Here is a 16,123-nt window from a genome sequence, read left to right on the forward strand (position 1 = left end):
ACCAGGTATCAGCTAACCGATTCTCAACCAGAATGCCCCGAGATCCTTTCCAGGACAATACACATGGTGTCACACAGTGTAAGTACTGTTAGGAGTGTACAGGGCTGCTCAGGGGGGCTCTGCAGAGCTGGGTGAAGCAGCCACGGTGACTCTGTACCCACACAGTTGGCTTTGTGTCCAGCTGCTTGCTACCCCCCACCTCCCAATGGCAGAAGCAGCTTCTTCAGGTCCAGGGCACATGGGCTGATTTGCCCTGGGCCCAGCACTCTGCTCAGGTTGGCTCTGGTTGTATAAACATGATTCACAAGATAAACCTAGATATTTCAGATAGAAATACACAGTTGTGGTCTTTTTGAGTTCTTTGCAACAGAGAAACTGCACTATTATTTTTTCCTGTAGGTAGAAAACTAAAAGTGAAAACTAAGAATTGTAATTTCCTGAGGGGTGCCCAGAGCCTAAAAAGGTTGAGAGAACCACTGCCTTGTGCTATAAGTAGTGAAAGAAGCCAAGAACACAAAAAGCATTCATTCCTTCAATAAAAAAAACACTTTGTAAAATTATGAACTTAATACGTAGAAGCAAAAACAGCCCAGATATTTGTAATGACTTTTATCAGAACCAAGGAAGGGGCACCAGAACTACAGTTGTGTACACCTGTCCTGTGAAACCATTTCTGAGCTTCTTTAAAGCAAATTGTTTAAAAAGTTAGAAACTTGAGATTGATACAATTTAGCCATCTTCACATGCTATTAAAAAAAACAAAAAACAAAGACAGAAAACATTGTTTTTCTACAGAAAGTAAATTAATTATGCTATTCTATAGCTCTAAATGAGCTCTTGTCAATGAAAGAATACGTGAAGCGTATTTTTTTTTTTTTATAAGCAACATATTACGTTCTTGAGCTCAAAAAAAGCACAAAACCTCTAATAAATAATCAATTCTAACACCTTTTAGAGTTATGAGCTAAAGATACAAGAGTTGAAAACAAAATCCAGTCAGCAAGAACATCACCAAGGATGCACAAAAGTCATCTCTCATTTTAATCAAGACATAGTAGTTTTTAACTGTTTCTTTTAAATGAATAACTAGTCAAAGATAAGAAACAAAGCAATTATCTCTTGCCAAAAGGAGATACCACTAAAACTGGATGCTCACCATGACTTTAATGGCTACATTGTACCCTGTAAAGCCGTAGTAATGAGTCAGGCAAAGGTCTGGGCCAAAACCATGTGTAAGATCTTTCTACAGGTTAGTAGAAGCATGTCAGGGAATGTGGTACCAACAACCATCCTCCAGCCTAGCTAACAATATGACTGTAGACTCTAAGCAGCAGATAAACATGTAGATGAGGCCCTGTCCAAACCACAGACTGAAGCCATGTTTGTAGCCAGGTTCCCCACCATATTCGTATAATTGCCTAGGCATGTTAGGAACAAGGACTACCACACCACACTTCAACTGGTGGGGTGAGGAGGGGGGTGAAACCTAGTGGTGAAATTTAGGTGTACATTTCACACCATTTAGCTGTACATTTCTGTACATTACAGAACAGCATCAGCTTAGCATGTCTAACCATTCTTACCCTACCTCCATGTATGACATCTGATATGATTACATAACAGTAGTACTTCTGTAAATTGCAGGATGTTACTTATTAAGAGGTTTAAAAAAACCCAGAACAAAACAAAAAAAAAAGACAAACCACAGACATCTTATTACCACAACCTGAAAGCCATCCACGGATCCTCCCTCCTTCAGAGGGCTGATGTCTTAAAGACAAAACAGAACAGCACCAACCCTCACACATCTTAAGCCCTACAGTTCAGCAAGGGACATGTTTTGACCTACCAGACAGCAAAGCTCATTACAACCTCAGGATCCTGTGAGGGAGCAGTAAGCTCAACAGGAAGTACAAGACATCATGTCGAGTCCATAACAAGGAGGGGCAAATACAGGTGCACGGCTTGACACCACAGAGCAAGAGATGAACCACAGTATTGGAAGCAGCGTCACAAGGTGAAGCCAACAATCTGTCAGCTCCTCTGAAATTATAATTAGACAGACAGAACTTCTCCACCCCCCCCACCTGCCACTGACCACATGCGAAGGACGGTGCAGCTACAAGGACAGCACACTGCCACAGGCTATCAGCAGGGCTACAACAAGCTAGAGCAGCTCCTCTCCTCTGCTGCTGGATGGAAGCAGAGCTAAGCCCAGCAGAAGCCAGCAGCCCGCCAACCAGCCTCTCAGGTGGGCCAAGCCCGGGCTGAGAGAAACGGCTCACAACTCACATCCCCCCACCTGTGAATGAAGGGAGCCCCGCCCCAGGCCACGCCGCTCAGAGCCTTCCTGGCTGCAGCTCTGTCCCATCCGATGTGGGGAGAGGGGGGGCTCTCCCCCGAGACTCGGGGCAGGATTTGGGGCGAGCCACGCGGGCCTGCCCCCCAACCCCTATTTACGAATTAAGGATGGATGGCTAAGCGGGGACTCACCAGCAGACAGTCCACGTTGACCTCGGAGCGGGGGCTCCTTAGCATCGCATCGATCTTCTCCAAGCGGGGCTCGAAGCCTTCCCCCGTCGACATGTTTTCCGGCGGGCTCGGGCCGCCCGGGGCCGCGGCCAGGCTTCCCCGCCGCCGCGGGCGCCCGCGGGTGGCGGCGGCCTCGCACACGGCGCTGCCTGGGAGGGGCCGCCTAGGCGGCGACAGGCGCCCCGCGGGCTCCCTGCCTGGCGCCCGGCCTGCCGCGCCCCGCCGTGTCCATGCCCCCGCGCCCCGCCCCGGCCCGCGCCCCCTTCCGCGGCTGCTTCCCTGCGAGCGGCTTCAGTGCAGCGCCGGCTGCATCCTCCGCCGCTGCCGCTCCCTCAGCGCGCCGCCGCCATGGTCCGGCCCGGCCCGGCTCGGCTCGGCCTGGCCCCGCGGGCTGCTCAGCCGCGTCCGCCGCCGCAGCGGAGCGAGCAGGAAGAGCCGGGCGCGGCGGCAACGGCAGGTCCGGGCGGCGCGGGCAAGGGAGGTTCGGGCGCAAATATGTCCGCCTTCCTGTTTGAACAGACCAGGGGCCGCAGCGCAGCGCGCATGCGTGGGCGAGTAACGGGGGAGAAGGGAGAGAAGGGGTGCGCGTGTGCCTGTGTGGAGCGCGGCGCGCATGCGCAACCGGCTAACAGAAGTAAGGAACGCGCGCGTTGGGGCGCGGGCCGCCACCAGGGCGGCGCATGCACGTGCGCTTCCTGCGTCGTTTTCTCTCCCCCAGCACCCGCGGTAGCCCGGGCCTCTCAGCAGCCGGTGCCAGAGCAAGTTCTGCGGGCCAATTAGCGGCGGTGGAACGGCGCTAGGGGCGGGGCGGAAGGATTAGCAATGCCCGCCCGGGGGCGGAGCCGCTAACGCGGGGCGGGGCGCGAGCCGATGCGGGCTCGGAGGCTTGTTCCGCGTTGCCACCGCTGCCCGGGCAGTTCGCCGTGAAAGAGGCTGATGTGATGGCACCTTACGAAGGATGTGGCGGTGCTGCCAGCAGGGACTGCCCGTCAAGGTGCAGGGACTCCCTGAGCTTCCCTACTTTGTTAGACCTGGTAGCTCACGCGGGAAACCCACAGGTTTGCAGTAGGTATCCAGCCTGTCAAAAGCATTCTGCCCTGTTGCTGTCTTTCTGACTTCTTTGCAATAGAAAAATTACTCTATTCGCACTCAAAATAAGTGAAAGCTAGAACCATGCATCTTCTGGGTCTAGAAAGTTGAGGACCATTGCAGGACTGGCCCAAAAGAAATCTCATGAGGTTCAGTAATGACCAGTACAAAGTCCTGCACCTAGGATGGAACAATCCAATGCACCAGTACAGGTTGGGCAGACAGCAGCTCTTCGGAAAGTTACCTGGAGGTTACAGGGGGCAGTAAACTGAATATAAGCCAAGAGTGACCCCTTGTTGTGAAGAAAGCTAATGGCATACAATTATGGATTGGCATTGGCAGAAGTGTTGCCAGTAGGTCACAGGAAGTGATTATGCCCTTCTATTCAGCACTGGTGAGGCCATAACTGGAGTACTGTGTCCAGTTTTGGGCCCCCTGCTACAAAAAAAGTGTGAACAAATTGGAGAGAGTCCAGCGGAGTGTGACAAACATAGTGGGGGGCTGAGGGACTTGACTTATGATGAAGAGGCTGAGGAAACTGAACTTAGTCTAGAGAAGAGAGATTGAGGGGAGATTTAACAGCAGCCTTCAACTACCTGAAGGGTGGTTCAAAAGAGGATGGAGCTAGACTGTTCCCAGTGGTGGCAGATGACAGAACAAAGAGCAACAGTCTTAAGTTGCAGCAAGGGAAGTTTAGGTTAGATGCTAGGAAAAAAAAATCTTACTAGGAAGGTTATAAAACACTTGATCAGGTTACCGAGAGAGGTGGTGGAATCTCCATTCTCGGAGGTTTTCAATAGAAAGCTTTGGCTGGGATGATCTAGTTGGGGCTGGTCCTGCCTTGACCATAGGGATGGACTAGATGACCTCCTGAGGTGCCTTCCAACCCTAATATTCTATTATTCTATGCACTAGACAGCAGGCTATTAATCAAAACAATAACATCATAGCAAAACAATGACAATAGTACATGTCCAATCTAGCACTAGAGACAACATTCTGCATTTTTCCTTACACCATCCTGGTCACAAAAAGGATAATTGCAAGGGTTTTCTGTTCCCATCTGTTCCTTAATAAGACTAAGTAGCTGCACAAAGCAGTAAACGTCTCAGCGCGTATACCAGTAGTTTGCCTGGAAAAGGAGAGTTTCTACTACCAACTGCAGTCCCCTGAACAAAATCCACTTTATACTAACTAAAGTTTATAATCTGCCAAGACACATGTTCAGGATAAAGGCTGAGAAATGGAAACACATAATAAATATGGAAGCTGAGATTGATACAATATCAACCACAGCAGTGATGCAATTTCCTTTGCTTTGATACTTTGCTTTCATACTGTGGGGTACTTATTATCAACCTTTTATTTGGAACCCCAACAAGGAATGATTAAATTATTCAATGGGAAATCCCACTATATAATTTTACAGAGACAATCCTGTGCTTATTCTGTTCTTGGATCTTTTGCAGTGCTAGAAACTAATTTTTATATGGAAGAATTAGAAAATGCCAAGCCATGGAAGTCCAGCCACTGAATGGTTGCCACTAAAAAATGTCTTTAACAACAGAATCTACCTTCAATCTTATTACTAATAAATAAAATTTAGTTCACACATCTGCAGCATTGGAGACCTAGATATTACATTAATGCCATAATATCTAGTTACATTTAATAAAGCTGTTTTTACTGAATAAGTAATGAACTTGGTCATTTCCCCTTCCTGCATTTGTTGCTTCACTTGCTGTGGAATTTAGCTAACTTTTGTTGAGTGAAATGGAAATTACTCAACATATACATAACCTGATAACACTGAACGGATGAAGCAAACTAACCTAAGAGAGAGACTTTCCTGTATCTGAAAGCACATACTCCAATAATGGAAGATGTCTCTTTATGTAACCAAATGTCCGTGCTTATTAATCAAAGTTGTTAATACTCTTAGGAAAGGTTGGGTTTTTTTGGTATTCATTTAAAACTGCCTATATTCTCAGTAGCATATTTAAAGTATTTGAGTTTTGATGTAATACAAGGATTACCAAAGTTACCATGGGTCAAAGAGCTAATTAATGACCATTTCCATTCAGAGAGTTTTCTTGGATTGATATACAAAATGAGTAAAGTATAAGAACAGTCACTTAGCATATCCTACAATGATTTTAAAATACCCCAAGACAAATTACATTCATATGCTGCTTAGCATAAAATGATATGCATATACTACAATAATAACCAGACCAAAAAAAACCCAATTACACAGTTTTAGGTAAATATTTTTTAAAAGAATGTAAAAAAAAACCAACTTTGGGCCCTTGCTGGGCGGTCTTTGTATGACTATTACCTCATGAAAGACAAGAGGGATCAAGTTAAAATCCTTGGGCGTTCATACGCATGTTCTAGGTGTGGTGGGAAAGACTCTTTAGAGTGGCTCTCTGAGGAAGGACTCTCTTAGAGTGGCTGTAATTAAAGCACCCAGAGCATCTCATGTATCAGTGTCCCTGTACTTCAAAATGGCAGCAGGAGCACTTTATCTAAAGCTCATCGAACAAGTACTGTACTATATGATGCCAGAAACAGATGAGGAAACAGTAACAATAATATTAACTGATTAAAATAAATTACAGTATGGACTCCTCATCCAGTGATCACTAGTCCGTTTCAGACATTTGAAAATGTGTCATTTACAAATAAAATGACCATTTAAAAGCAGTGTATTGTATATATACAATTTGCTGTTTTCTATGAACTTTAAGAAAAACAGAAAGGTCTATACACATGAACCAAGGCTTCGTATATGTAACTAGAGTTGAATTTCTTGACTCTATATTGATATAAGATTGTTTCAGCATGAATGCCTTATGATTTGATGTAGAACAGTTGTTCTCAACCTTTCTAGACTTAGGGTATCGCTCAAAAGATTCAAGGGAGTCCTCAATAGACTCAAGGGACTTCTTGGAAATTGCCAACTCTTACCTTTCATTTGGTTTTTTGACAGTAGAAAATAATAGAGCAAAGAATAATTTAGTCTTAGAAGAATAATAGAGCAATTATTCTGTTACAAAGGACTCAGACCGTGCAGCACCCCAGCTGTAAATTCCTGGTGTAGAAGATTAAATAAAAAATTCACAGCCTATTCTGAATTCTAAATAAGCCTGAAGTAAGGTGAATGGGGACCTAGTATCTCGTGATAGTGCAGAAGAGTAATATATAAAAATGTGTCCAAATCATATGGTAGTTAGAAGTCATACATATTAAAGGCCTGAGACAAAGGGAGTGTTTCCTGTAAAGGCTTTAAACCAAATGATCTCTGGACCAGGCCCTAAATAAATAAGAAATGTACTGTAGGTGTGTTTATTTGTAGAACTGACTATGCTTCTGTGAAGCTCTCTAAACAGACTATATACGTATTATTTATGTGTAACCCTTCTGGTGAACACCTGTCAACAGCAAGGGCTGGGTTGAATTTTGGGGTACTAAGTATATTTGACCTTGGCTCAACTCCCCACCTAGTTTACGTAGGAAACACTAAATGAATCACTTGGGTGTCCAGTAAAACCTACACCCCTTTCCTTGCAAGCAGTGTACACATAAAATCCAAATTCATTACAAAGTATAATTTTAAATACTATAAGCTACCAAACGAAGTCTGTAGGTGGCACCCTCTTAGAGAGGCTTTATCCAGGCAGCCTGGGACTTGGGGCTCCCCAATGGGTATATCTGGGGCCTGCACCCCTCTCTCTGCCCTTAAGCAATGGGCTGGAGAGAGGGGCCCACACCAGAGAGTCCTATGAGCTGTTCCATGGGTTCACTGCACTGAAGGGAACTGCTAGAGAGCATAGGTCCTTCTGAATTCCAAAGGACCCCTCGTTGCTCCCTGAGAAGCTGTAGCACTGATCTCCACTTCCACATAGTGGCTTTGAGGGGTTAACTGCAGTTTTCATCAGCATATTGCACCCCAAAGTTTCTAGTCTTAATCCCAGCTCTGCTGAGGCAGGAAACTACAAGAGAACTCGAAGAAAAGCCAGCCAAACAGCAAATAAGTCTGAACTGCAATCAGTGTCAACCATGCTGCTCGGTCAGGACACAGAGCTACAAAAGCAAAAACATGTGCCAGGCTCAAAACATACCGAGCCCAAAACACACAGCAAACATACAGCAAGGCTCAGCAATACAGTTATGCTGAGACACAACACTGTAAAACAATAAAAGGGGAATTCAGGCCTGTCCTGCACCAGGGTCTGAACATACAGCAAAAGAGCACCAGGCCTACTTGGCTACAGCCTGGACGTTTTGTCTCAGCTACGCTGCTATGCTGAGACCTAACAACTATAAAACAACAAAAGCAGGGCCAGGCCTAGCTTGGCTTGGACCTGAACTACAACTAACACTCGCTCAACCACACCGTTTGGTTGGGGCATAAACTGCTAAAGGGACAAAAGGCATCCAGGGCCTATTTCACTGGGCTTGGACTGGGCGGCAAAAAGCCATCCAGGCCTATACACTACTGAGGCCTGGATAACCAGTAACAAGTGCCCAGGCTTCATCCTGACCCAAATCTGCCTGCTGAACATATGGCTGGGGTTCAGCCCTACATATGTGCACTGAAATGCAACAGCTGTGAAACAGCAAAAAGTGTCCAGGCTTATAGCCGCAGCCTGGACATGTAGTCTCAGCTATACCACCATACTGAGACACTACAATCCCCAATGCAGGGGGCCAGTAGGTGACAGGACCCTGTTTCCTGGTCAGTCTGCACTAGGGAATAATACACTCAAGGCCTGTGTGGCCAAAACAGCCAGCAAGACATACAGCTGGGGTTAAGTGACACAACTATGATGAACCCAAAAGAAGTTGCCACAGCAACTGAAACATTCCAGGCTCTTAAACCCTGGCCCAGAGCGTGCCAGCAAAACTTCCAGGCTCCAACCTTAGCTAATTTGCTTCAGGGACTGCTACCTCCACCACAGCATCATCCCACTCAAAACCCAGAAAAACAAAAGGGGAAAGGAGAGGGAGAGAACAGAGGTCTCAAACCCTAAGACAAACTTTCTCTCCCTGTACCTTAAGCTTTCTCTTCACATAGCTTTAGTTTGCTACCCCAGTGAAGAGTGAGGGAGACCCTCCCATCCACCCATGGGAAGCAGGCTTTTCTGTCCCAATTTAGCTTTCAGGATTCAGCAGCCCCAGAAGGAAGAAGAGGACAAGCCCAGGTGGCCTGACCCTTAAATAACTTTTCTGACATCATTATAGGGTCCCAATCAAGAAGCAGCATGAACACTGCTGATGCAGACCAATCTAAGGGTGGTCAGCACTCCTGGTGAAGTGGCCAGAGTCAGCAAATTGATGCCACAGGTTCCTTGGAGGGAATCTTAAGACAATGGTCTGGACACAGGGAGGGGAGGGGAGAGGAAGGGAGGAAGGGAAGGGAAGTGATCCTCTTCCAGCCCCCCCCCCCCCCAAAACAACAAACAAACAATATACAACCAAAGGCACACACAAGCCCAAGTATATGTGAGTGTGACATATGTATATATTCTTTATTTAATATAAATACTCACTGGAAGCAGAACTAGAAATCTAGTATATTGATGTGCCGATTATTATGATTTAAATATTAATAAATAAAATACCAGTTAAGACACATAGGAAAATATGAATATTTGCAATATCAAAGTGAAACTAATGTCGGCTTAGTTCAGTCTTACCTCCAACAATTATTATTACCAGTATTTAGACAAGGGTGCAAGAAACACTGATTATGGAATAGCTTGCCTATAAGGTTAGATTTTTTTCTACACCAGAAAACAGTATTGCTTTATTTTTATCAGTATCATCAGAGATGACCCAAGTAGGGTGCAGGGCCCAGAGCAAATCAGCCTATGTGGGGCCCTGCCCCTGGACGTAAGGAAGCCGGCGGCAGATTCGGCAGTGAGGGGGGATGTTGCCAAGCAGCTAGACGTGAAGCCAGCAGCAGCACACAGTCACCACAGCTGCTCCACTCAGCTCCATGGGGCCTCCCAAAGCATGGGGCCTGGGATGGTCACCCCGATTTGCCCCCCCTTGGTTCAGCCCTGAGTATCATAATACTTACATCAGAGTAGCTTACTCCTGTATGGGTATTATAACAGGACCAGTGCCCCACGCATGGCCATCATGGTCCGTGGTGGCAACTCAACTCCTGCACCATGCTAAGGTACATTTCCTTTGCTTCCACCTGTCGCTCCTTGATATTATTAACAAAATTTAGAAAGGAAGGCTACACAAGGATCGAGCACATTGTAGCTTTTCCTCTTTACCTGCAGATCCCTCTCGGACCCCACTGCTCCCCATCGTTCTTCCTGCCAGATGGTCCTTCTTGGCCTACATGTACCCCAAGGGCACCCATTGCCCTATCAGCTAATCATGGCTGAGAAGTGAGAGTCCTGGCTTGGTCATTAATCAGTTTGTGTCCCAGTGCCCTTGCCAAGCTACAAGTTTTTTAAACAAGCAGGATCTCACCAGGGCATTCCCGTAACAGGATCAATGTCTCCCTGTTACAGGCCCCAATCTCCATCCCTTTCTGGGCTGTGGCCCCCCTGATCTCAAGCTCTGCCCCTTTCTGGACTGTGGGCTTGTTAACCCTGTTCCTGCCTCTCATGGGCTATGGTCCTTGACCCTTGTTTTGCCTCTCCCAAGCTTTTCTCTCCCTCTTGCCACAATCAAGCTTGCTTGCCTCCCCACTCCCTTCCCTGTCACTGAATTCAGCAGTAGAGAATATGGTAGAGTAATCAGTAGTGATGCTAACCCCTGGATTCTAGACCCATGCCAATGCAAGCTCTGTCAGCAGCTGCATGGATGATCTGGCGAGGTAAGGGGCATGTAGCTATACACCCCCAAATCCTTGCACCCCTCCTGGGTCTTTCCCTGGAGTATACTATATCAGTATAAGGCATGTTTATACAATTATAACTGCATGCTCACAAAGGGGAACCAATTATATTGTACCAATATAATACTGGTAAAATATATAGATATAAATTTATATTATTTATAAATATAATATGCACATACACATGCACATGCACATATACATATATACACACATATACATATATACATACATATACTTGCGGCAGTGTGGGTCCACCACCTGATCTGCCACCCAAATCCCAAACTCCTAGAGCCAGTCCTGATCCAATCCAGAAGGGACCTGAGTCAGAAGGAGGGAATCAACACTTACCAGGATGGGAACCCAGACTGGTGCAGCATGTATGAAAGAGGCTTGGTGAGAGAGGGTGGAGTGAGAGAGGCCCCAGTGAGAGGGGGTGCAGAATAAGTGTGGCCCAGAATAGGGCAGTATGAAAGAAGCCAAACACTGTGCCAAGTCGGGCCCAGCCTCAGACTGGGTTATTGCACAGCTGTTGGAAACATCTGCAAGGCATGGGACGTGTGTAAGGTGAGGTCAGACCATGTATGTAGTGCCATGTCAGCTAGGATCTCGAAGGGCAGCCTCCTGCCTAATTAGTCACTTAATTATTTAATAGCAAGGCGTGACAGGCAAGTAGGGAAGGTGGCTTGCCCAAAGACAGGCGGGCGGGCCAGCACTGTGACTGGGCCTGGGGGTTTGCCCCCGTCACAAAATATAATTAGATAGATAGGTAGATAGATAGATATCATATCCCCCTACCTCAATAGATAAACCAGTACAATTTCCCAGCATGGACCAGGGAGCAGATCCAATCAAGGATTTAGGCATGCAAGCAGGACTTATGGGATATAGGCACCTAAATCCCAAACAGTGATCCAACAAGTCCCAGCCCAGCAGACAATTAATCCTGGAAGTACCTAAAATCCATAGATGACTTATGACATCTAAGCTCAGTAAAGATCCAGAAGTTAGGCAGCAGTAGGCTAGGGGTAGGCAACCCCTGGCATGGGTGCCAGAACATGATACACAAAGGCATTTTGCTTGGCACTTGTACCTCGGGGTGGACTGCAGGAAAAGGGCCATGGCTGTGCTGCCACAACAAGGATCGGGCCTCTCGCAGCTCCCCCACTGTCTGTCCCTGGTACGCCAACATCTTACAAGTTGCAGTTATGAGTATTTTTGGCATTGTGCCCAAAAATGTTGCCAACCTCCAAGTTAAGCATTTGCCTTATCCCCCGAGGGTCCAATCTGCTAGGCATTCTTGCAGCAAACTTAACATACTGGCATGACTGGGCTTCTTACAAAATGCAGTGGAAGCCACAATATCTTTTTAAAGAATACCCTGTGATACCACTGCCCACGTTTTGTCTAATAGTTTAATGCAGTGGTTCTCAGCCTTCTTAGACTCAACATCTCCCTGAATAGACTTGAGGAACACCTTGGAAAATGCCATGACAGCCTGGTTAAGAATCACTGGCTTAATGGTTAGGGCTCATAAGAGTGACAACTGCAGGCAATTCCTTTCTCTGTCTGAGGGGGTTCAAACCCATATCTCCCAAAGGACAAGGCACAAACCTCCTTTAGGTATGGACATTCCCCATTCCTCCAGTTGCAGTTTGTGCCAACATACTGAAAAGAATATAAGATTCATTGGGTCAAAAAGGAAGAACAAGTCTATCTGTAGCCTTGTATTCAGGATACTAGCTTAGGAGAAGAGTTCTGTATTCTGGTCTCTTACCCCAATAGCCTGATCTCACTTTGATGGAAAATTCATATACAGAAAGTATTTAATGCAGCATGGTGGTTTACTGGGTGGAAACAAACAGGTAAATACGTTGTGATTATTCAGTTGCCACAGTGCTGATCCCTAGACTATGTATTATCCTTAAAACAGAAAAGTACATGAACCAAAGATGGAGATATACTGAGCAGGAGCCATATGACAGGCAAAACAGTCAACTTTTACCAGGCCCCTGCATTGCTGGAAATTACAAAGTATTTTCTCTACAGTCAGAATTCCTCTTAGTATGATAACAACTCATGTTCTTAACATCATCATTTATTCTTTTTATCATCTGTTTTTGAGAAACGAGATTACAAGAGATAATATACAAGAGAATACTGACAAAAGATTTTAAAAGGGCACTAAAATATAGGAAAGTCACACACTCCAATGGTAAGGCAAATGAAATGTTTATGAAACACTGTTTATCCTAGGATACTTGCTAAAGTTTCCTGGATGCCTCCAAAACACTGAAATATTTAGTTCTTGCTATACCATGGCTTATCTGTAATACTTATACATTTAAGTAACTCAACAGATGTCTATTGCTTTAGTTAATGTTCACTCTAAGTCATGTAACAATCATTCTTTCAAACTACGAACACCACAAACAATACTGATCTTTATTAGAGTACATTGTCCAGAGTTACTGACTTACTTTTCAAGAGTTGTTATATATTAATACATAGTTTCACTTTATTCCTGAATGTAAATTGAGTATCAGTACTGTTTACAATTCATATTTTTTCTTGGGATCAAATCCGCAAAGTTCCAATGTTGCTTCATCCATTACAATCCACATTGTAGAAGCTTCAGACTTCTTAATTTATTGCCTGCAGAATCAGAGGAAATGCTGTTAATTCGCAGCATTTCTGCTATTGTTCTTGCTGGTCAACCAACTGTACTGTAATTTAAAATAACTTTTTTCCTTATACTGTACATGTTTTCCTTCTTATCTCTCTTACTAGGAGTATTTACTCTTTCCCTTTTTCTTTGGATTTCTATTCTTAATATAATTTGTTTTGTATTTTTATATTGTATGTCTATTTGTTTCACATGTATCCTATCTCCTTCTTCTGTCCCTCCCCTTCTCTCACCCAGTTGCTGATTTTTTTCATTCATGCACTTGCCCTTTTTCTTTATGTGTACATGCATGTGTGTGCACGCACACACACATTTTTCCTTGCTTAGCTCTATATAAAGGTACCTACCTAATGCTGAAGTATCTATACACTTTCAGCCATGCATTTGCTTAAACATGTTTTTAGTCCCTTAACCACATTACAATATATATACCATCAAACCTAGCCACTTTCCCACACAGTTACTATCTTCTGTCTAAAGTGAAGCCCATTCAGAGGTTTATGAAAGAATGGGTCCTTGAACCCACTAAAGGAAAATAGTTTGACTGCTGATGGAAGAAGAATGAAGGAAGCTCAGAGCCATGAAAAAGCTTTGCAGTGAACAGAGGTTGACTGTGGGATATAGCCAATAAAGGACTTAGACCAGGCATAGACAACCCCTGGCACAGGTGCCAGAGCATGCACATAAAAGCATTTTGCTCAGCACGTGTGTCTCAGGGTGGATGGGGAAGGAGCCAGGGCTGCGCTGCAACAACAAGAATCAGGCCCCTCACAACTCCCCCACTGTCCACCCCTGACATGCCAACATCTTACAAGTTGAGGTTGCAGGTGTTTTGGGGCACTGTGCCCAAAAACATTGCCAGTCCCTGACTTAAACCATAACACAGAAGTTAGGTGGAAGGTATGCACTAAAATTCAAAAGTGGGTTACAAAAAAATCTCACTCAGGTTTCATCTAATGCTATAGAGGCACCTAACCCCATGGGTACCCCGCTTTTTTTAATATTTAAAACTAGGTGCATAGAGATATGCCAATAAAGTTTGCCCAGTCTGAATAGCCTAGCCCACACCTAAACCCACCCAAGATCTTCTGCTTAAATTCTCTTAAGGGCTATGCATGCCCAACATAGGCCAGCACAGGGCTATGTGTGCCCAGCAATCTGCTATGCATGCCCAGAGCACACTAACACCATTTAGAAGCTAATGTACACCAACAGCATGTAGCTTCTCACAAAATTCAGTTGCTATTTTCAAACATGCTGGGCTTGGTGGTAGTGCCTGCTTTTTATATAGCCTAGTGCTTACAGCTCTCACCCAGGAAATAGGAGACAAGGTTAAATTATCTTCTCAACCTAAGGATATTCAGACAAGCACTGTCTTCATCCAAGGAAACTGCCTTAATAATCAAGCTATATGCCAGATGGCAGGCATTCTCCAACTATCCTGTTGAACCTGTACCAGTCTGCAGAGAAGAATGCAAAACAGAGAGAGAGCCTATGAGGGGACATAGTAAGGCAGGGCCAAATCTGGCCCACAGGGGCCCCTAAAAAGTTAGTAAATTAATATTTATTTGCTCCTGGCTGCTTGTCAAATATGACAGCAGAAGGTGCAGTAGGACCCAGGGGGAGCCCTCAGCAGGACTGAACAGCCCAGCCTCACCCACCCCCAGCCATTTCATTCTCTTCCTGCCCCTACCCTGTTCCAGCACCCCATGGCTCCCAGCTGCAACACCAGACCAGGGAGCATGGGACCCCACTGGTACATGTGTGTGTGTAGGCAGGGGCAGTGTGTGTGTGTGTGTGTGTCTGTGTTCATAGGGTTAGTCCCACATGCACACCCCACCATACACATGCATCCACACCCCCCTCACACTACCATATACACAATCCCACACCCCCTCACACACTCCAGCCATGCCCCCACACAGCCTCCCACAAACCCCATACTCACGTTCCCCCACATGCCCACAAACTCACAGCCACCCCACAAAACTATACACCCCCCCCACAATATACAAGAGTAAGACTTCATTTTAAGCTATTGCATGATCACCTCTGTGTACACTACACAAACACATGTAAATCAGGACAAAATATTTTTTAAAATCAAATTAATCAATTCTGTAGATGTTTGCTTTTTAGAATATAATTTGGTATTTTTGTAGTTCTGAGATGGCAAAACCCCTTGCTGAAAGGAGTACTTCAGGGAGCAAAGGGATTAGGGGCAGAACTTCCAGTCACAAGATGGCAACCAGGGGGCAGGGCACCTGTCAAGGGGTGGGGCTACCCATGCAGCCCTTGACAGCTTGCCAAAACTTGATAAGCACCCCTCCACCCGAAATAATTGCCTGCCCCTGTAGTAAGGAAACACACCTAAAAGGAGGTAGTCCTGGTTCTGGTCTTTGCACCAGACTTTTTTTTGTACCATTGGCGATGCATAGCAGGTGCATGCAAGTGCATGTGCTCCCCCTGAGCTTGGTGGTGCACCCTCTGCAAAAAGTGCTGCTGACACTCATCATCCTCTTCTACCTGCCATCCCACCTCGCCACTGACACTGCTGGTGGCATCTGCGGGCAGTTCCCCATCACTTCTGGCCATGATGATGCTGCTGGTGGCCTCTGCAGGTGGTCACTGACTGCCGGTTGGCACTCACCCCCCCCCCCACCACCAACACTGCCACAGCTGCCTGCAGGAGCTCCCTGCTTGCCGCCACCACACCCATGCCGGCAAAACCACTGCCACCACCTGCTGCAGTCACCATGCCCCCCCCCCCCAGCCTCCAAGAGAATGCAGCTTTCATATTTTGTACTCTAGTCAATGACTGTTTGAGGTACCTCAGCCTTTTATTACATCTAGGCCTGGAACTTTGAAGAAGCATTGCTTTGGGAACCTGGGTTTGGTGAAGAACGAAGAAGAAAGAAGATACGTGCAGCACACCATTTACCTGGAAATGG

General features: G+C 45.8%; 1 protein-coding gene across 4 annotated transcripts in view; it reads right to left on the bottom strand.

The window, feature by feature from the left end:
* ROCK1 (Rho associated coiled-coil containing protein kinase 1) overlaps positions 1 to 2,757 on the bottom strand; it is a 148,123-nt gene extending 145,366 nt beyond the window's left edge. The window contains exon 1 of one of the 4 annotated variants that reach the window (XR_016441390.1): positions 2,494 to 2,757. Coding sequence is in view for 3 of the 4 variants with exons in the window: in XM_090039774.1 (XP_089895900.1) it covers positions 2,494 to 2,586 (93 nt within the window). In the remaining variant the exon portion in view is untranslated. The remainder of the gene's footprint in view (positions 1 to 2,493) is intronic. The other 3 variants (XM_090039774.1, XM_090039775.1, XM_090039776.1) reach the window with 3 other exon arrangements.
* Positions 2,758 to 16,123: the final 13,366 nt, after the last annotated feature.

The sequence above is a fragment of the Crocodylus siamensis genome, chromosome 3 (assembly GCF_052110815.1).
Source record: "Crocodylus siamensis isolate JL-2025a chromosome 3, ASM5211081v1, whole genome shotgun sequence".
NCBI classification, from domain to species: Eukaryota; Metazoa; Chordata; order Crocodylia; family Crocodylidae; genus Crocodylus; species Crocodylus siamensis.